A 22,112-nucleotide genomic window follows, 5' to 3' on the forward strand; every position below is an offset into this window, starting at 1 on the left:
AAGCAGTGTATTAGTTCCTTGTCCTCATTAATCATCTATCATACCGAGAACATTTCCAGGTATCCATCTGAGTAATCACATACTTTAACATTTAAAGGAGCCAAGTTTTATTTCCCGCCTAAAGTGGTTTCCAGAGCCAAACAGTGGTGAGAATTTACTAAAGACAGAGCAAGATTTTGCTGTTTCTTTGGATTTGGCAGGAAATTTATTGATAAAACCATATCAGTTTTAGTGTCTTGTGCAGGAGTCAAACATTTGGCATATTAAAAACCCCTCACCACATTTTTAAGCAGATATGATGTGTAAAGCACAACCCTAAATGCCTTGTGACACTGCGATATTTAAGCCAACAGTGGGATTGGATTGGATTGGATTGGTTTGGCTTGGGAACCTGTCAGTAAAATTAAACTTGAATGCAGCATTAAAAGCAAATGTCCAAGAGCTCAGTACAAACTGTGAAGAGGCTCCCGCAATGGTTGTTGGACTTTATAGGTTTTCCCACTGTGTTAGGAGGTCGTGTTTAGCTAAGGGATGTTTACGTAGGGACCCTGATCCCGTCAGAGACCTCACGTCCGATCAGGATCAACTATGCCTCTGTTCGACATGACAAGGTTTCCAAAAGATAACTCACTTCCTCTTCAGTGATTTGTTTGTCTTTCAGTCTGATGGCCACTGGCCTGTTTTGTGTCATCAACGTCTAAAGGCACCTAACATCGACCAAAAAAAGATGCACACACACACACACACGAATGTGTAAAAGCACTTATAGAAAAAGCAATCTAGGATGAAGTTTACTTTATTAAAAATCTCTACTGAAAAAGGCCAAAATTCTACAGATTGTTGGGGCTCCATGGGAACAAATGCACATAAATTCTTTCCAGGTTGTCTCCTGCAGTGCCTCCATCCCAGCTTATGCTGCACCCTTCTCTCTTAGTGGAAATAACCTGGTATCCCCTCACTTTTTGAAACCCGCCAATCCCTCCATTAACTTTTGTTCGCACCAAGAACCCAAGGATGAAAAACCCGGTGACCTTTATTTTCTTAATAAAACTTGACCGATCGTCAGATCTCCTTCTTGGAAAAGATAACAAATAAGAAAAAAGGCTACCCGTCTATATTGTAATAAAGATCCTCCTTGGAGGTTAACCGTTCCAAGAACACTCGCAGTAGGGATGGGGTGAGTAAGGTTGAAGAACAAGAAAATCCCAGTTTAATGTGAGGGAAAATGAAAAGTTAATAAGTATTGTCTTGAGGGGTGGAGGAGCAGGTGGGGAGCAATAGTGTTAGTGATCCGGGCTGGTCTCAGGAAGGGGGCTTAGTGGGAGACTGGTGAGACTAAATGTAATGTACTGAGAGCTGTTCACTTGGCAGTGTGCAATGGACTTGCATAAGAAAATGGAAGGCTGCCTGAGAGGTGATTAGCTCAGGGGTGATCAGGTGCAGTGACTCCAGTGAGACGCAGGTATATGTAAAGTTCTACTAAACCCAGAATAGGTCATAAAGGTTAAATATTCTAGCTTTAATTATAACACATTCATGTTTAGAAGGTTGCCAGCCCGCCTCTCTTTAACTTCAATCGGTGGGATGAAACTGGAGCACACCTGCTTTCAGCTTACCTTTGTGGCACATGTGCAGGTAGGGTACTTACTGATTGGGAACTGTGCTTGTGGCTTGTCATTATGTGAAATGAACAATGCTTTAATGCTTTTGAACTTTACTCTGCCAAAAAAAAGGCAACGCATTTTTGTACAGTTAGATCTTGTGGCTGACTTTAAGAAAACAAACACGTACTATTAGAGTGGGAAAGCAGAAATACTACATCTAAGCTACAACCAGGAACTACCGAACCAGTCAAACCAGCTGGATACAAAAAAACCCAAAAAAACTTCCTGTTCTACCAGCGCACTTTCTCTTTTATAACCTGCTGATGGTAAATGTTTGGAGCACACAAATATTTAAAGAAGACGAGCCAAGCGAATACTTAAAGTCATTGTTCAACCATTTTAATGTGTGTCTTTTTTTTAAATCCTGATATCTGAACCGAATTGGAATCTGTTGGTACTTATTAAAGGCAGTCCTAGCATTGAAACAAACTATACCGACAAAAAGCACTACTGGATTAATCATTTCTCTGTTTAATAGTTTGGGAAAGTTGCACATTCTTGCTAAGTTAGCTTGTATAAGTAGAAACTTGCTTCCTCTTGGAAGCAGCTAGCTAAGCTAATCCTGAGTATGGTCTTGTTATGGCCAAAGAAGAAAGTAACACCAAACTCATACTTCAAAAAATGAAATCCCTTATTGTGTGAGCAGTGTTAGGTAATCATATCTTTCCCGTTAATAATCTTTATTTTTTTCTCTGTTACCGACTAAATGAGCATTGTTTCCTTTTGAACTCCTTCCATGAGGAACTGCTGTCACAGATCACGTTTCTCTGTGACACTGGCGCTTCTGAAAGGTCACAGTTCTTTGTGAAAAACAACTTGTGTTTCCTGGGAGGACATCAAAATTAAGATGACTGGACTTTTTAAGAGAGATCTTTTTAAAAGGGATTTAATTTAATTTGATTTATGTTTACGGGTGAAATGTCAACATTTTTACACTCTGAGGCAAAAATGTAAACTTTATTGTCTTCTCATTCATGAAGACCTGTTATCAGTGTTTTACGCCTTTATCTGCAAAGGTGTGTGCCGCTAAATCCCTCATGATTCGCTCGGAGCACATACACATACACACACCCATGCAAGTTTGGTTTGTTGAGTTGCATTGTTACAGGCTTTGCAGACTGACAGCTCGTTTTTGCTATAATACAGTGTCTCTGTGCAGTCACTCAGATCCAGGCATTGTTACAGTGAAAGCATTGTTTCTTTAACTTCTCAGAATTGGCTCTCATTGAGCTGTCACATGCCAAAGTCAGCAGTTATAGTGGCGGCATCAGTATTATTGTTTTACACCAAAAATAGTGTGAATTTACATTTATTTGAAATGCACATAAACCTGTTTTTGCAAAGATCTTCCATCCTTTTGTTGTTGTTTGTTATTTGGTGTTGCATATTGTCATTTCTTCTTTTTACATACCTGTTTTTTACAAGAAGAACGATAACAAGAAATGTGTACTTTACTTATCTTGAGGTTTAAGAAAAATTTAAAACTTAAAAATATATTTACTTTATATTATATTCACTAATATGCAGATATTTGTGTGTAGCACACACGCAGTTATTGAGTGCAGCATGCTCATCAAGCCTACTAGTGTTTTTATTTTCTTTATTCTGCTATTTTTCAGGCTGTACTTCAGAAGTTTTACATTGTACATATAGAATAACCTTAGCAAACTCATTTTCTCTTAAAAAAAAATTAACCTATTTTTTACAGAGATGTCCACATCCCACCTGTTTAGGTTCCTTGTCACTCAGTTTTAGAACCTCTTATACTATACTTTATTATTTCTATATATTTTTGTAATTGAAAATGGGAGATGTCATAGCTCATTGGGTTGAGAAGACAACCATCCATTCACTTTCTTCTGCTTAAAAGAAAATTTCTGAAACCCAGACCCCCTGCTCCCCAGCTACCTTCCTCCAGCTTATCCAGGGAAGCATCGAGGCATTCCCAGGCCAGTCGAGAGATGTTCTGGATCTGCACAACTGCATACTTTCAGTCACTACCCAAATCGTGTGACTATAGGTGAGTGGAGGCATAGACTGACTGGAAAATTGACACCTTTCCTTTTATGCTCAGCTCTCTTCACCTCAATCTCTGCTCCAGTGTAAGCTGGAGACCACCACCTGATGAAGCAAACAGAACCACATCATCCACAAAAAGCAGTGATGACATTCTGAGGCCATCAGAGTGGAAGTCTTCCACCATGGATAGCAGTGTCCAACATCCACTGGGAATGAGTCTGACTTATTGTCAGCAATGTGGTCCAAGCCCTTGCAATAGCTGCACAGGGACCGAAAAGCTCGTATCAATGGGCCAGAGCTTTTCGGTCCCTGTACAACCGTTGCAAGGGCTTGGACTGCATTGCCGGCAATAAGTCAGCCTCATTCCCGGTGGATGTTGGACACTGCTATCCCATTCTTAGAAGCACGCCTAAAGGATATTCTGAGGCATACGGTCAAAAATACTAGTTGGGCTAACTCCCACATACCATGAAAGGATAAAGAGCTGGTCCGGTGTTCCTTAACCACGATGTCTGCCAATCCAGAGGCACCACACCAGATTTTCATGCAATGATGTAGACGTGTGTCATCCAGAACAGCCTTACAAAGTACCCATATACCAAAAGGTCACAGCAGGTCCCTGGGTTTTGCTTTCCTGTCTACTCTACTGTGCTCTTTATAAATGAGGGCTGAAGTGTCAATAAATAAATGTTGTTTATACAGCTGGTACAGTCAGTTCTCTTCCCTGGGGTGTCACTTAATTCTGTTTTGTAAATACTAGTGAAGCGGCTTATTTAGTACAAAGTGTTCTATTGTATTAGAGACACATGACTGTCACTCCCAGCTCATCATTTATCAAACAGCATGGAAGGCCAGAGAATTAATGCAAACCACAATCTTCCTAAACCTGACCAAGTTTTTTTCTAAGTTCAGTAAGTCAAAGAAAAAACAAGCTAAACAAAGTGTTAAACAAGTGAATCAGGAGATTCTGCTTGACAAACCTGCAATTTATGGTTTCTTTGAGAATAACTGCACACTGGAATCTAACAAGTCTGTCATTCAGTCCCTGACATGATAACATGCTTGTTTCATGTTTTCTTTTGTTTTTTGTCAGTGTCTTTGGATGGGGTAAAGCACCTCTGTCCCACTTCAATTTCCTGATCCGTCTTAGATCTGCAGGGTCAAGGCAAAGCCCCAAACAAAGGCTCACACAGAGAGCCACACACAGTCTCATTCTTATTTGACTGAGAGCAGAGGAATGCAAATGTGTGAGTGTGGGCGAGAGGGGGAGAGAACAAGAGATTATGAAGAATAGTGAGTGAGAGCATCAACAGAAGTTCTTTCATTCATGAATGTCTCGTCTTTACACCGAGAGTGTGAATATTTGTTCACTGTCTCTTTCATTCACGAGGAAATTACTGTAAACATTTGATTGTTTTTATGGTAAATGGACTGGTTCTTATATAGTGCTCTTCTACTCTACCTGAGCACTCAAAGGTCTTTATACAACATGCCACATTTACACAAGCACTTTTTCATTCTTTTTCTATGTAAGTTCTTTCTATCTAACATTTAAACACATTCATACTCCGATGGATGCATCAGAGAGCAAACTGGAGTTAGTGTCTCACCCCCAATATTTGCCATGCAGACTTGACCAGCCAGGGATCAGACTACCAACCTTCCTACAGCCTCACCTAAATATCATCTATATCTTTTATATTTTTTATCAGATAAGTAATAGATAACAACAAGTCATAGAATGAAGTCAGTCAAATTATTGAGACGCACCAGCTGTTTTAGCTAGCATCTCTCTATTTTGCTTTTTCACTGTATACACACTCGGTCCTCTTGTAGCGGTTGCATTAAAAAATTTACCATTACCTGCTTACCACTGGGTACAAGTGGAATACGTTGGAGAAAAATGGAAGTTTGCAGCTTGTATTATCTTGGAATGTGAGTAATTAAAAAACTTTACTAATTTTAGATTAGCAGCTGGCTAAGCTAATGGCAGTAGAATGCTAACCTTTGCTTTCTAGCAGCTAAATAGACACATCATGCTAACATAATGCTTTAGCATTATTAACCACTGTGATGTTACCTATTGGTTCTAGTTTCTGATTGCCATGTTGTTTCTTTCTTTTTATATTTATTTTATTTTATATTTAGACAGAAGTCACTTTATATAGAAAAGCGCTCGTTTATCAAGCTAGCTAGCCTGATAAACAAGCTGCATCCATAAACAGTACTTGTGCACTGTACAGACAGTGTTGCCATCTCCTCAGTAAGGAAAATCGCTATTGGCTGTCCTAAAAGTCGCTAGAAGTCGCTAAATGACGTCATTGCCTAATTTGCATAATTGGTCATGCCAATGTAATTGTAACCTACGCTGTAGGAGAGAAAAATAACATCGTGGAAGAGACATAAAGTGAGTAAAAAATGTCCTAAATGCATTTAGAATTTATTTAGAACTACAAATTAAATTTCTTTTAGCAATTATTGTTTTTTTAATGTCACAATTCCAACCCTACTCCTTTATCTGGGCTTGGACCGGAAAAAGCGACCCGAAATAGGCACTCTGGTGGAGTTACTTTGTGTGTGTGTGTGTGTGTGTGTGTGTTTATAAGTAGTTTTAAACCTTGTGATCCACAAGACAACATAACGGTAAAAGAAGAACTGACTGCGTTACAGTCAGTGCGGGAGCTGCGGCTTCGCTCATGGGCGATTCATTTCCAGTTTGGACGCATAGGTGTGAACATCTCCTACCCTGATAGCAGCTGGGGGAGGACTATCCTCCGCCCGTGAGTGCTTTGGCACGGGCGAGGTGCCCACGGCAGCAACCGCTGCTTGTTGAGAGTAAGAGTGATAAGCATTTTCACGTCAAAAAGTTGCCATAAATAAGTCTCCAATAACACCAGAAAAAGTCGCCAGATTTGTTGCTAGTCGCTTTTTAGAAAAAAAGGCGCTAAGGAGGTCTGAAAACTCGCTAAATATAGCGACAAAGTCGCTAAATTGGCAACACTGTGTACAGATATGCATATAATAAGTATTTGGTCATATACAACTCTAGCATTTCACTCACCCAAACTGAAGTCTAAAGTTTTGGTGAGTCCATACCACAAAGAAAGCTATAATATTAGTTAGATAATTTATTAAAAATGCTGCAAAAAGAACCAGCATTACAAACATGGTGGAGTGACTCGAACACACCTGGCTACAGACGTATTAACTAGACAAGACAAGATGCAGAAAGCACGGTGACATGACCAGGCAGACAGAACATATAACAAAACATGGAGATCAGACTGGACTCGAAAGGGGCGTTCAAAGGAACAACTAAAGCGTCGTTCAAACTCAAAAACTGGCTGAACAACTCAGGACTGTGACAATCAGTGGCTAACACCTTGATAAGCCACTAGCCAGAGGACCAGTAACACCAAACACCAAGATAGTAATGCTGAAAACCAATCTCCAAAATTTCACAAACCAGTGACGTGACAGTAGTTGCATCTGTCTTTTATAAAGTCTGGGAGGACTGACTCTGTTTTGGGTGATATGACACCTGACTGGGGAACCGACTTCAGTCAATAATAGCTGAATACATGGAGGTTTGTATCTGCCCATTTCCAGAATAAACTAAGCTGTTGCTTTCCTGCTTTATGCCTTTTTTTAACTGAGAATGTGGCTTTAGATAATCACATTCACTGCAGCTTTCACAGGCTGTTTTTATTCCAACCCAGTGTCCCTCATCAGGCTGTAAATCGGTTCACTCTTAACAGAAGTGGAATGTGTGTAATTTGAACTTGTGTCACAAGATCACAAAGCCAAAGTAAATGTGAGGCCATGAACATATTGGAGAGGAGCTCAGGGTGTAAAGAGATAATAATGTTGCATAATGTGTAGGAGAAGAAAGATCTCTTTATGTGCTGTTCCTAACATTTCCCCTCCAGCTGAGACATTGACTGCGCACTGGACTTGCTTTTTGCTTGTTGTAAATAGGTATTACAGACAACTTGTTCCTTTTTTTGCAATTCAGATCAGCTTCATGAATCACTAAATTACAGTGAAGATGTTTAACCATAAAAACCTGAAGTTGACCTCTAATTCCACTTTAAAGGGAGGACAAATAACCACAGACAACTCCCAACGGAAGTCACACTCAGCACACTGTGTTTAATAATATCCACAGTAGTCACTGTACTATTATAAGAAGTAATACAAATCCAGGCAATACCTTTTCTAAAAATTGTTAGAAGTTGCACAGCTGGTAGTTGCAATCCAATCTTAATCTTAATCCAATAATACCTCTTGTATTATTTCAGTTGTATTACTGATAGTCATGGTTCAATGAATAGTATTAGCCATATGAGTAAGCAACTGGGTGGCAATGAGAAGTACAGTACAAGAATGTGTAATAAGCAGTTTTAAAAGTAATATTACCAATAAAAACAATCTGCAAGGTGCTAAGAGTAACAGTAGGAAGTCCAGTTCATGCAGTGGTATAATGCTATGTTTTTTGTAAGTTAAGTTGTTATAGTAGGAAGTGCTTATCCCTGAGCCTGGTTCTCCTGGAGGTTTCTTCCTGTTAAGAGAAGTGAGTTCTTCCTTCCCACTGTTGCCAAATGCATGGTGCTGGGGTTTCTTCTCCATCACTGTTGGGCCCTAACCTTACAATAAAAAACACCTCAAGTGAACTGTTCTGGTAATTTGGTGCTATATAAATACAACTGAATTAAATTGTATTGAATAGTATGAAGTTGATAGCAGTATTGACTATAAGATAGTAGTAACTCATTTTATAAGTAGTATAGTATAACCTGTACAAAGTGTCTATTGGATGGAAGTAGTAAAGGTAAAGGGCTGCAAACACTACTACAACTAGTATGTGTACTTCTTGCACTGCTTCTATTTTGGACCTTTTACTTTTTACCACATATTAATACTACTACCTTTATGTTGTGGCAAAAATCGTTAATAAATTTTAACAGTACAACTAGTTCTGCACACGCATCAGTACATTTAATGGTTTTATATATAGAAACAGTACTCTGGTAGAAGTAGTACTAGTACAAGAAGTACTGAGAGTAGCATCGATGCAGGTAGTAGATCTTGTAGTAATGGATATGTTGTCCACACCCCACCAGGTGTGGTTCTGAACCTCATTAGCATATTCTAGTATGTTATGTATTGAAGGGTGTCATTGAGCTGGCTGTTGGCCTGTTGGCTGGAATATGACGTGCATGTGGTCAGCTAATCAACGTTTGGCGGTACAGTTGTATCAGTACAATCAGTTCTCATCTTCTAGGCGTCAGTTAATGTTGCTGCTTCACAGCCTCTGGAATGCCATATTTAGGAACGAGTTGTCCTTGGGCCGTATTTAAGGCCTTATGGCATTGGCAAGAGGGGATATCATTCCAACTCGCCAACTTTACCAATAAGCATGGTTCCTGCTGCAAAGGGACCAAACCCAGTGGGTGAAAATGAAAAAACCAAAGTGAGTAAAAACAAATCCATTGAGATAGTGGGGGGAAAGCCAAACAATGCACAAAACACAAAAAAGGTCAGTGGGACGTTAAGTGGGTGTCTTGACTACAAAAAAATGTTCAATTCCAATTTCACATTTTCTTTGAGAATAACTAAAGATGAACTGCACCTGTCTGTCACTCAGTAACCACATGCCTGATTATGAGTTTATTGCTTTATACTGTTTAAACAAATAAGAGAAGGACAGAAGAAACAGTTGAAAATCCAACACATGTAAGAGTAATGATAATACTGTAGCAGTGAGCATAATCTAAACAGAGGGTAGTGAACAGCACAGTGCTAATGCAAGTACTGCCTTCCATGTGTTGTATATGACTTCTGTTTGGACTGTTATAGTTTTTTTAATAACAGTAAAAAAATGGTCCAAAGGAACAAAACTTGTGCTAATACAACTAATTCTTGCTGTAAAACCAATACTTTTAGTAGGTTTATAAGTAACATTCACAGCAAAAGCAGAATAGTAATACAGATAGAAGTAACGCAAGTAGTCAGCAGCAGCTAGTAGTAGCGAATGCTGTTTCAGTCATAGTTGTGTGACAACAGTATAATGGGGGTAGTAAAAACAAAGTCACAATGCTAGTGAATTGCATTGTAATAATGACTCTCAGAGGTGTTAGTGTAGTAGTAACACTGAAGTGTAGAAACAGAAGGAAATGTTTTATCTTACAGGTAAGTCAAAGGCCAGCCCATAAACTGTACTGTTCTCAGTCAGTAGTAATAATAAACTTGAAACCCGAGTAGTAGAAGATTATACACCATAAACACATACACACACACATACACACACACACACACACACACCTGACCTGGCCAGATGAGCCAGCGTGAATAAGGATCAGGATGACCGTCACATGATGGCATTTGTGCGTAATCTCCTTCAGACAGGGAGGTCTGCTTTGAAGCTCCGCACACATCCTGATCTAGACTGACACTCGGGCCCTCAGAGTGCACTCTGAGTCTTCACTTTACCTTAATAAAAAAAAGCGTTTAACTGGCTTCACAGTGCATCTGTGGAGTTCAGCAAGGCCAAGTTCTGCTTTCAAAACAGAGCAATCCTAACCGCACAAAAAAGCCATGAGAGACTTCCAGCGTAGAGCTACTTGAGAGTAAAAATAAAATAAAACAAAAGTAATGAGAACATTTAAATGGAAAATTCTGAACTGATATACATGTTACTATAAAAATAAAGTAATAAGAAGTTAAAGCCTAGTTATCCACGGATTTAGACATTTGTGTATGTTATGTAGCACTGGTGTAGTGTTTATGTGGTTTGACTATTGTAAATGTATCAGAGAGCGCCCGTGGTTTTCCAGCGAGGGAAAGTCAGTCTGTTTGTACACAAACCCACGTCACCTGCGTAAAAAGTCTCCACCCTCTTCCTCCCTCTTTGTCGGTTTGGGCTGATGCAATGTTCATCTATAAAAGGAAGAGCCCTCGCCCCTTTTCCCTAGCAGAACAGGGTTTTCTCTCCGAGCGCGCCGCATTTCTTGGACTTTGAGTCAAATAGTCAATTAATCGAAATTCTTTTCGCGTTTTTACTTCGGTTTATTTACCTTTTTGCTCCTTGATCTGTTTCTGTTTCTGCTTTTTAAAGTCAGATCCGGTCTACTAGTAGGCCCATTCATTCATTCATTCAAAATTTCAGTCTTTGTAAATATATATATATAAAAAACCTCAGTCTTCTCAAGGATAGCTGATTTTTGTAAAGAAATCGTCTGGACGTTTTTTCTTCTTACTGAAAGGATTTTTCAGGCATCCTAAGACATCTTCAAAAGGTAAGAATGTCGACATTCTGGTTTACCGTCAGAGGGAAAATTGCCGGATGTGGGCGGAACAGTATTTGAAATTAAAAAATCTAATCTTTACAAGATTTAACACACTGCGCAGTTTCTGATTGCACATTATTACAGAATTATATGTCTTTACCTTTTTATTTTCAATGCGAGGTATTTTTATAAAATAAAAATCGTCTATTATCGAGTGTTAAAAGCTAATCAGTGTGAAACAATGATTTCCTGTCACAGTACATGTGGACTAAAGACTCATAACATGTCATTGTCTGAGAATCCCGAGGCGTTTTCTCTTATTAGGTCAGCCCTGATCCAAATAAATGAATAATGGAGTGTCCGCTTGACAGTGATGCTGCAGTGCTGGGCATGTATTAGGACACGGGCTTTTTACTGCCACACAGATCACAAAACACACACAGTGCGAAATGGAAGACACAGAAAAGTGTCTCTTGTGTGTAATCTGAAAAGGCTCTAAAGATAACCGTGCGCCTGAGCCACGGCCGCTGCGCAAAATGGGAGAGCCATACCCATAAAGGGACAACACGTGTCATTGTTTCCAGTGGAGCCGGTCGGGTCATGGGAATAATGGCATTAAATGGCTCTGACCATTTAATGCCATTGTGGCTCTGTTTGGATCTTCATGTGCGTAAAAGTCATCCAAGAAGGTTATTTTACTATATGCCCGATTTAGACAGCCATGTCTGAATGTCACCTCGTTTTTGTTTCATTGGCAGTTTTTAAAATGTGATGTTTCAAGAAAAAGGAAAGTGAAAAGTCCTGATCTTAAGACGATTTTTAAGGGGGAAAAGTGCGCAAAGTGTCACATTTGTCCGCGTGTACTGCGGCTTTTTTTCTTTTGTATGTGTGTGTGCCATTCAGTATCTATGGAAGAGTTGGGGTGATGCCGGTCTGGTATTTTTCCACTGCCGGTGCGTCACCCCTCCTCCCTTCCTCTTCTTCCTCATCTCTGACTCCGCCGTAGCTAAAGCATGGTCACGTGGTCTCAGATTCCTGAGTAACGCTGCGGCGGAGCCACTATAATATTGATTATTCTCAAGGCAGCGTGAACGCGCACAGCTAGAAATGGGGGGAAAAGACTGAGGAAATGACGCAGTATACAGAAATATAAGAAATACAGTTAATTAACAGTTAAAATGACCTTTTTTATTTTATTTTTATTTTTTTTAGCTTTAAAATGCCCGAGATGAGAGATTTCAACAATGCTCCAGAAGATGACAGCAGCAGCTCAAACAGCAGTGAATACCCATGCCCAAAGAAGGTGCCACTGGATGGGTAAGGCTCACTTCACACACACTATAGTGAAAAATATATACTTAAGAACTGAAAACTGCACATGGTATAAACCACACTTCACAAAAATAACTCTTGATTTTTCTCTTTTCTTTTAAAGCCAATACCCCGATTTTGACGCAGAGTGCCAAAACTTCCTCCCTGAACACACGGGCAAGAAGAAGTATGCTACTGAATCTGTAAGAGCTTCTCTTTTTCCTCCAGCTTCTCTTTTTCCTCCAGCACATTTATCTTTCTCCTTTAACCAGTGATGTAATGTCTCATCTTGTTCTAACCGTCCTGCGTCTTTTTTCACAGCAGGGTAGTGCCTCCTTTGGCATGTCCGTCTTCAACCTGGGCAACGCCATCATGGGCAGTGGCATCCTGGGTCTGTCCTTTGCCATGGCCAACACTGGCATCGCCCTGTTTGTGTAAGCATCTATTACTTACGTCTATCCGATGCAAAGAGGCAAAAGGAAACAAACAAAGAACCTCCTTAAGCTAACACCAGAGTCAAGAGGTTAAGATGTAAAGCAAACCAAATAAGCATGACTCAGAACTGGTGTGTTTTTATTTCATAATCCGCATTCGGTTCAGACGAGCACAGGCAGGTATGGCTTTGTCTGTTGCGTTGGTGTGACAGCTTGTGCTGTAGAGCATCTCTGCACGGCGACTTTTCGCCACCAGCAGAGTGTTTATGTGTCCTTTATGCAGCTGCTCGACACTGAGAGTCAGGGTTTAAAGTTTACAATTGTTCAAATGTTGCTCAGCTGAAGTACCAGCAATCTTGAGATTTTTTTTAAAGTGCATCTCATTGTGAGTGATAGTGCCCCCTGCTGGTTATTCAGCACATTATTTGTATGTGTGGAAACACTGAAGCTACCTTGCATCAGCCGCGTGTTGCATTTCTTCATTTTTCCTTTTTAGCGCTCCGTTTCTCACTCACGCTGGCAGCATCTGCTAGAACTTTTCACAATCAGCCTGTCAGGAACAGACTGAAAGAAATCAGATTATTGGGTCCAAAAAAAAAATCAAATATTTTTTAGAGTCCACTCGCAGTACTCGACATCTCTGGGAGTCAGAAACAAAAGGGAGTGGCAGGAAAAGCAGCTAAGTCGAGGTAATCCTGCTGCTCCAGACACGAGTTACGTAAATGGAGAGATAATGTACGCTTGCAGGAGATCATGAATGAAGCGGCACTCGAGCTGACCAGTCTGATCCCTGCATCTGCAGGAAGCTGGGGATTACAAACGCCTAATGGCTCCTACCCAGCTGACAAACCTGGCTACCTGCTCCTTATGTCTCTGTGTTTATATGCTGAAGTACTGTCTGGTGCTAGTAAAGCAGATCAAGCCTTTGCAAACTGAGATGAGACAGAATAAGGACGTCATAGACAGGCGAGCAGCCACCAAAGCAGCTGGACACACAGTTGAACGTTGCATTTATAAAAGACAAGTCTCAGAAGGCCAAGAGATTTACTTTCATCTGAACTATTAATAACGCCGAGTGTACAGTGCTGCCTCTGCAGCATCCCAGGGGCAGGGAAACCTTTCGCCCTTTGCATTCCTGCTGATGCTGCTTGTGACTCAAAGAACTTAGAGTTCTGGGTTTGTTTTTGACAAGGCAGATTGCAAACTTGCACACGCTCAGGTCTCGAAGGAAACACTAAAGCTACTGACACTTTGCTCTTGGAGCAGAAATCGTCCTAACGGCAAATTCTCCCAAAACACACGAGATCTGAGCCATCACAAGGGAGAAGGGATGTGAGACATGATCAGTAGACCCAGCACAGCAATATGTGACCTTCACGTCAGCCAAATGTCAATGTGTTTGTTCACCAGTCAGGAAAATACATGTGTCATTTAACTGGCCTTCAAAGGCCCATGTTCAGCACTTCAGCCTTGATCAGAACATTTCATCATTGATTTTTCTGCTTTTCTTTTTTTTAAATCTCCTAATTATCAAGGTCGCAGGTAAACATACAGCTAAAGCTCTCCCTTGTCTGTTTACAGGATTCTCCTCGCGTCTGTCGCCATCTTCTCCTTGTATTCTGTGCACTTGTTGCTGAAGACGGCCAATGAAGGGGGTAAGTCTATCAGACAAACATCCCCAAATGCCAAATGTGTATTTTTTAACAATATTATTGTTCTAAATCCACAATTCTTTGTGTATTTAGGCGCACTGGTGTACGAGCAGTTGGGTTACAAAGCCTTCGGGACACCGGGGAAACTCGCAGCCTCCCTCTCCATCACCATGCAAAACATTGGAGGTAAGGAAAATGAATGTTACGTAACTGTAATAGATCCAACATGTGCTCACTCAGAAAGCTAAAACACTGCTCCTCTGTGTCTGCAATGAGAGCACAGAGGGGGGGAGGCACGGGGGGAAACCTTGGTTGATGGAAACCAGCTTGTTTTTTTGTTTTTTTTGTTTGTAGCTTCCAGTAAAACCTTGAGTCATTTTACAAGCATGTCGTGATTTTTTTCTTTGGAACATCTGAGTCCCTTGCCAAATATTAGAGATTTCTATGGCAGAGTTTCCTCCTTTTTTTTCTCCCCCCTTTTTACAGGAAAATGTGCTAACTGCTGTTGTTTTTTGTTTTTCTGTTTTTTCCCCAACAGCCATGTCAAGCTACCTCTACATTGTGAAATACGAGCTGCCCACCGTTATAAAAGCTTTCACAGGAGCCAACGACGAGTGAGTGACTTTGATATTTTAGCAGCTTCCACACACAAACGCAGGTCTGGAAAAGTTAGAAATGACTGCATGTCTGTGCGCACCGTTCCAGCAGACACAGCGCCTCAAACTGGCCGACGTGACCTCTTTAAAGGCACCGTGTGGTGTTTTCTTGTAAACAAACATAAGCTGTGTTTACATTAAGAGGGGAAAGTCATACAAACACTGCTGGATGGCTCCACTAGCAGCTAAATTTCTTTCTTTTTCATGTTTCACTGCTTTATTTCACCTAACACAAGAAACACTGCTGAAACTGGTGCATTACTTATATAAATACTTTTAACAAATCAAATTATGAACCTGGAGGTTGTAGACTTATTTCCAAGAAATCCGAGGACAAATCAGTCAGGCTGGCCTGTGTCCAAGGAACATCTGATTTGATTTTGGTAGTGGTTCAGATCAGACCACCAGACCATTTGTCGTGCAGCCAAAGATGTAGACTAAATGTCAATACAGCGTGGTTTACTCGCCCCAATAGGAATGTTTGCTGGTTGCACTAGGACTACAAAAGTGAGGTGTTGGTGAAAAAAAGAAATTCCCAGAAAGAATGAAAGATAACCAGAACACCCGAGAGAAGCACTCAAGGTGGACATGTCAAGCAAAATGGCTGCCAGTTGCTTGTCAAGTGCTGAGTGTCGGGGAAGGTGAAGCAGCGCCTTTGTCGCTCTGCTTGGAGCACAGGCAGGATGTGTAGGAGGACTGTCTGGCTGCTTTTAAATGGACGGACAGTGTTCTGTCTCTCTGAGCAGCTCTTTCAAAGAGCCCTTTTAGAAAATGCAGCTGGTGCCGCACAGAGATGGAGCGCGGGATGATCTCACCGCCACCCGGCTTCGAGTTTAAAAAATTGATGTAGTTCGCCCTCCTCTGTGCCGCTTTGTTACGTCTATTTTTGTGAGCTATGCAGTCATGCTTGCGGAGGCCAGTTCTTGTCAGCTAGCGCGCAGAGGCCTGGCAAGACGTGTCAGAGCAGCAGCTGAGAGGTTTGATCAGGCCTAAAAGCTGCAGAGGATTTCACAGGAAAGTAGATTCAGCATGCTGCTTTCTGCACCATGGAGCTAATTAGTTTACTTGTGGTCCTGGTTCATCAGTTTGTGATAAGATCAAAGCTTCTTAATATGCAAGATATACACAAGAAAGACGATAAGACTAACAAAAAAGTATAACTCATTGACAGTAGATTTCACAGTAGAACACAGCAAAACAACCTGTGTTGCCCCTTTAACACAGCTACAGATATCTTTACCTACATGATGATTCATTGGTGATCTCCATTAGCTAACACTGACATGCTCTGTCTTGTATTTCAGTCAGTGGTACGTCAACGGTGACTACCTGGTGTTGCTGGTTAGTGTTGGCATTATCCTGCCCCTGTCGCTGCTAAAGAACTTAGGTAAGGAAAGTGTGTGTGTGTGTGTTTTGTGGGTGGGTGCTGCGAGTCAGATGCATTTCTGAACAGGGTTGGGTTCAAAGTCAGTGACGCACTTGCACACGTGCAAGATTTCAAAAGCTTTTAAATCTTAATAGCGTAGCGTGACGTGATAAAGGGGGGCATTGCTAATGATTGTGTTTTTCACTCTTTCAGGTTACCTTGGTTACACAAGTGGTCTGTCACTGCTGTGCATGGTCTTTTTCCTGATCGTGGTGAGTTTGACACACCTTTCCTCATTCCTCATGTTAGCGTATCACCGCACATCCTTTACGCACATCCTTTGGCAAATGCCTGTTCTTGTTTTGCCAGTTGAGTTTCAGTCTTCCAGTGAAATCCCTTCCTCCTACACAACAGAGCGGGATTCCTTTGTTTTAAAAAATGTAGTCAAGTGAATTAATTTAATAGTGGAACAGGACAGCACATAGTCTTTGTTTCTGATCATGCTGTAAATGTGGTTTGAATGAACCTTTGCTTCTTTACAATAAGGAGCTAAAATGGGAAATTTGCTCTCTGCTCCTTCAAGGTGATCATCAAAAAGTTCGAGATCCCATGTCCTCTCCCTGAGATTCACGACCACAACTTGACTCATTCGTTGAACATCTCACACAGCTCACACAGCGACAATACTTCTGACGAGGACACCTGCAAGCCAAAATACTTTGTCGTCAACTCACAGGTAAAGACTTAGAACATCTGTAGAACTGAAATAAACCATAATGGAATCATGTCTACTGTTTAGATGTCAGTTATTAATTAATTTTTTTACCTCCCTAGACTGTTTATGCTGTCCCTATTATTACCTTCGCCTTTGTGTGCCACCCCGCCATCCTGCCCATGTACGACGAGCTCAAAGAGTGAGTATACACTGCCATCTTTTTAAATTTCCCTGACATATAAAACACAATTTACAACTTTTTTACAGTCATTTTTGTCTGCTGTCTAAATAAAACATGTCTTCAACTCTCTGCTGAACAGCCGTTCCCGCAGGAAGATGCAGAATGTCGCCAATGTTTCTTTCCTGGCTATGTTCATCATGTACCTGCTGGCTGCCCTTTTCGGATACCTGACTTTTAACCGTAAGTCAAGACAGTAAAAATGTAAATATGTACACAAATTTTTTACGTGGGGAAAAAATGTAACGAAATTTAGTTTCTTGAGGCAGTTAATGTCAACACACACCTATACCAGTTCACAGGAAGTTATACGAAATGTTAAATGGGCTCTATCATCTAAGGTTAAGCGAGAAACTTTCAGGAACAGTAGTTATGCAAGACTGTGAAAAAACCCACCTGATGCCACTGAGCAGTGTGATAGCATGTTTGTGTTCCCGCGCGTCATGACAAAAACAACTGATAGACCACCAAGAAATGTTCCTGGAACTTAACAGCAGTTATACAAGAGAGTGACAGTGAAAACTGTGACAGTGTGGCGTGCCCCCCCTACCAGTTTGTAGTCGGGATGAGTCAACATTGCGAAATGATATTTGTTTGACCTACTTAAATACTCGTAAAACAACAAAGAAGTCGCCAAAGAATTTAGGTGGTGTGTGGAAGTAAACCTCTTTTGCTTAAATATAGATGTAACAAAAAAATGCTTTTTTGTTCTAGTAAAACACTTATTTTACATTAAAATATCATAACAGAGTGTTTAAAATGAAACAAAATGCTTTTTGTTGCAGTGCATGCTAATGTCAACCTGCAAACCTTTGTAAAACCACAAGGCTTAGCAAACTATTGTTTCGGTTAGCTTAGCTTGCTGTTTACTTAAGCCACTTGGCTACATGTTTATTATGTGGAACATAAATTTTAAATGGGGAATATTTAAAAAATCTGAATAAGCACTCAGCTTAAGTCAAAGGAAAATGTAAAAACTAGACCCCAAAAAACGGAGTCAAAACATGTTTGCTTTTTTTCATTAGCTTGTTAGCTTAGCTCGATCCAGAGACACCTCTGAAGCGCTAGCATTTTTCCCCATTATTTTACTACTTATGTAGTACAGATCCTTAAAAATATAAATAGCCTGTAGCCAAATTACTAAACTAAGTTAAGCTAATTAGCAGCTACTCCCAGCTTTATACTGATTGCAAAGATATGAAAGGGGAATTTAGCTTGTCATGAAGCTAATTTTTATGCTATTAATCCTAATGGCACATATACACATATAAATATGGGTGATATAATATATAAGGTTTTACTTACTTTGCGTTTATAGAACTTCATGATAAAAAAATCTTTGACTAACAATGCAAATTTACATTTTTGTGAAAATTTAATTTATAAAATGGTATCAGGTTCTAACCATTAGTTATCCTTGTACAGTCCTCTAGATGAGTAGATGACTTTAACCCTGATAACAATTCAGATAAAGCAGTACTCGCCCTTGACTTAAGTGGAGGATATCTGTTGTCTTTCTCTATAGAGCACGTGGGAGATGAGCTGCTGCATACCTACACCAGGGTCTACAAGTTTGATGTGCTCCTGTTGATTGTCCGTCTGGCTGTGCTGACCGCTGTCACCCTTACTGTCCCTGTTGTCCTCTTCCCTGTAAGTTTGAAAAAAATGTCACAGAGATTCTAAAATATGAATTACTATAAATAATAGGTCATGTAGAATAACCTCCCTGTGTCTCTCTTATTGTGCAGATTCGTACCACTGTCAACCACCTCCTGTGCCCTTCTAAGGGATTCAGCTGGGTTCGCCACACTGCCATCACTGTGTTCTTGCTGGCTGGCACAAATGCCATGGTTATTTTCGTTCCCACCATCAGGGACATCTTTGGCTTTATAGGTATGTGTCTGCATACAAGATATTGTAATAACATCTTAAAGAGCAAAAGAAAGGATTGTGACTTAAATGCTAAATATCTTTACTCTGTCAGGCGCTTCTGCTGCTGCCATGCTCATCTTCATCCTGCCTTCAGCTTTCTACATCAGACTGGTCAAGAAAGAGTCCATGAAGTCAAGGCAAAAGATCGGGGTAAGATGGAGTTGGATGAAATGAACAGTTTTGGAACTTTACACTTATTTTTTTACTTGCCAAGAATTGGATACGGTTGTAGCTGCAGTTATTAGCCCTTTAGTTTAGCTTCATATTAAGCAAACACTTGAATCAACTCTGTTCAAAACCACAATTCTTATGTTTGATTGTTTTTTCTTTAATTCTCATATTTTTAACTAAAGGATAACACAAATAGTGCAACAAGTGAGCTTTATCTTCTGCATTGCTAAGCTAAAGTAAGATAATTAGCTTTATACTGAACCGAAGACAACAAATTACACATTTCCTGAACTGTGAAAGGTTTCATTTAACTAGGTGTAAATGAACATATTAGCTAACTGTGATCTTATTTTCTTCTATAGGCATTAGTCTTCCTCATTCTCGGTATTGTGGTCATGTTTGGCAGCATGACCCTCATCATCCTGGACTGGATCAAGAACGCCACAAGCGACAGTGGACACTAAACCTCCAGCTTTCCTGCTGTGTGCTGCTGGCTCTTCAACATCGTTGTAACCAACATCAAACCTATTGTAAACAAAGAAATACACAAGAACTCACTTCATGCTCAGCATTGACTCGCTGAGCGACAGACCATGCCATTCCAAGAGAATGTATCTGAACTTTGTACAGTATGCTGTGATAGACCACAACGTCGGCGTTTTACTTTTTTTTTTTTTGTTTGTTTGTTCCTCTTTTTATTCCAACTTTTTTCATTGTCATTTTGGCTCATTTTTATTCTTCATGTTTTGATCGTTTGAGGTATGGGGCTTTGTTTTGCTTTTATTTTTGAATAGTTACTAAAGGTACAGCTGAAAACTAAATTCTTTTAACGTGCCTCACGCCAGAGAAGAAATAGTTATAGAGTTCAAAATAGAGCTTACGCTCAGGTACGCTGCAACTGTGTCCTCTGAGCTCGGCAACAATAGATCCTGCTGACAAAACAAAAGAAAAACCTTGTGAATTTTCCAAATCCTGACAAGTGGGAACAGACTTAAAAGTTTAACCTTCTTAGTTATGTTCCTTACAACAGTTTTTTTTTTTTTTAACTTTACCAAAACTGTGTTTGTAAAGCATAATTATATAGTGAAAAGCACTTAAAATCAGCACACTTGTCAGTTTTCACAGGCAAGGCCTAACACAGCCTATTTCAGTATTTGTCTCTGCAACCTCGCTAACAGTGTCAGCTTTCCTTGTAAAACTGTCCGTCACTCAACAGAACCTGCCCTTTCAGACCCAGCACTGGGCGCTACAGAGGTTCTTGCGTGAGGTCTCTCCTGAAACTGTATTTAGTCTTTATAACCTGCTGAAGGTCTGCGCAGCGACGACACTACTGCTTTGAGAAGGCCTGCGAGCCTCCCGGTTCCACTTCCCCCACTCAGGGGTTGTGGGAAACTTGAAATTTTTTCTTTATGGGAGAATACTTTGAATTTTGACCACATGCCGTGGTTATAATATACCTGTTAAACTTGCAAAAAGAAAAACCTAAGAAACAACTAAAAACAGGTTGCGCTCTTGAACACCTTCAACCAAACAATAACGAACAAGAGAGTTCGGCGCGGATTCCTTCCCACCGAGCGGAGAGCCTGTCGTAGATGGCACACTGCTTCCAACATTCACAGGTCACTGAAATGTTGTCATCTATTTATGGAAGACCGTGAAATCAATGTAATTTAAAATATTTTACTATATTTATATTATATTGTACGTGTACATGTATATGTGTATATATATATATATATATCTATTGAGTTCACCTGTAAATATGCTTTTTTTTTTTGTACAATGTTGTATTGGAGCTGTAAAACAAAACAAATCCCAAGGTGGTTAATACCGAATTTGTTTCAGTGCATCGGAGCTTCAGCGGTTCATCTCCGTTAAGACTGACTGAAATGTGTGAAAGCCCTGTTGTTGAGTGGTATCAGTCTTCTTTTCCTTTTTGGCCCCTGAACACAAACACAGCAAAATGTTGTTTCTGCACATCTCCGCTTGAGAGTACATCAACCATCTCTTGACCTCAGGAGCAAAGAGGGCTTTGCCCACCAGTGTTACACTGTTGTTTCAATGAAACACTATGTATATCCTGTAATTATTGTCCAAATAAATCAAAGACAAATGGTAACTTGAGCTGTGAACACTCTTTCTTGTCCTCTGTCGGGCTGGTTTTATGTTTTGTCTTTTTGACTTGTGGCCTAAGAACCTAAAAAAAACCCCTCCGAGCTAAAGCCAACAACCGAATGTGGAAGAACTACTATGTTTAGTTTTTTATGTCCAAAACACCTATGCACCGTACTAAAGAGAGAGACCAGGTTTGGCTTAGAGCCAGGCCATATTTTGCTGTAATACCATTCTGTACCATAAGATGGTGCAGCAGGTCAATGTAAACTTTATTATCAATGAAAATACATTTTTATTTACAACAGTGTGAGAAAAGGAAAAGCTTCATGAGGGGAAAAGAGCAGCTAAGAAAAAGAAATCTGTCAGAAAAAAACAAAAACAGCAACAGCTGTTTTAAAAATTAAAAACACTGCTCCCGGTGGATGAAGTTTTAGTTGCAATTTGCAAAAAGTGCCTTTGAGGGCTTTTAGAAATGTAAGCCAATCAATGCCTGTAGGGGGCAGTGTTTAATTCAAATAAAAAAAGTTTTAAAAAAAAAAAAGGCACACAC

At 40.2% G+C, this 22,112-nt stretch overlaps 1 protein-coding gene across 2 annotated transcripts; it reads left to right on the forward strand.

Moving 5' to 3' along the window:
- Positions 1-10,639: 10,639 nt before the first annotated feature.
- On the forward strand, positions 10,640-21,571 carry slc38a2 (solute carrier family 38 member 2). Of its 2 annotated transcripts, none has more exons than XM_039601205.1 (16): positions 10,640-10,981; positions 12,185-12,289; positions 12,408-12,486; positions 12,608-12,717; positions 14,299-14,372; positions 14,463-14,555; positions 14,908-14,983; positions 16,330-16,412; positions 16,605-16,663; positions 16,975-17,127; positions 17,226-17,305; positions 17,427-17,527; positions 18,870-18,994; positions 19,093-19,237; positions 19,329-19,426; positions 19,810-21,571. In XM_039601205.1, exons 2-16 carry the CDS (start codon positions 12,192-12,194, stop codon positions 19,909-19,911), a joined length of 1,476 nt encoding a protein of 491 aa, XP_039457139.1. In that variant the 5' UTR covers positions 10,640-10,981; positions 12,185-12,191; the 3' UTR covers positions 19,912-21,571. The 2 variants fall into 2 exon arrangements, with proteins under 2 accessions (XP_039457139.1, XP_031609265.1); XM_031753405.2 differs by having other exon boundaries at positions 10,641-10,981; positions 12,605-12,717.
- The last annotated feature ends 541 nt before the right edge of the window (positions 21,572-22,112 follow it).

The sequence above is a fragment of the Oreochromis aureus genome, linkage group 17, assembly GCF_013358895.1.
Source record: "Oreochromis aureus strain Israel breed Guangdong linkage group 17, ZZ_aureus, whole genome shotgun sequence".
Classification (NCBI taxonomy): domain Eukaryota; kingdom Metazoa; phylum Chordata; class Actinopteri; order Cichliformes; family Cichlidae; genus Oreochromis; species Oreochromis aureus.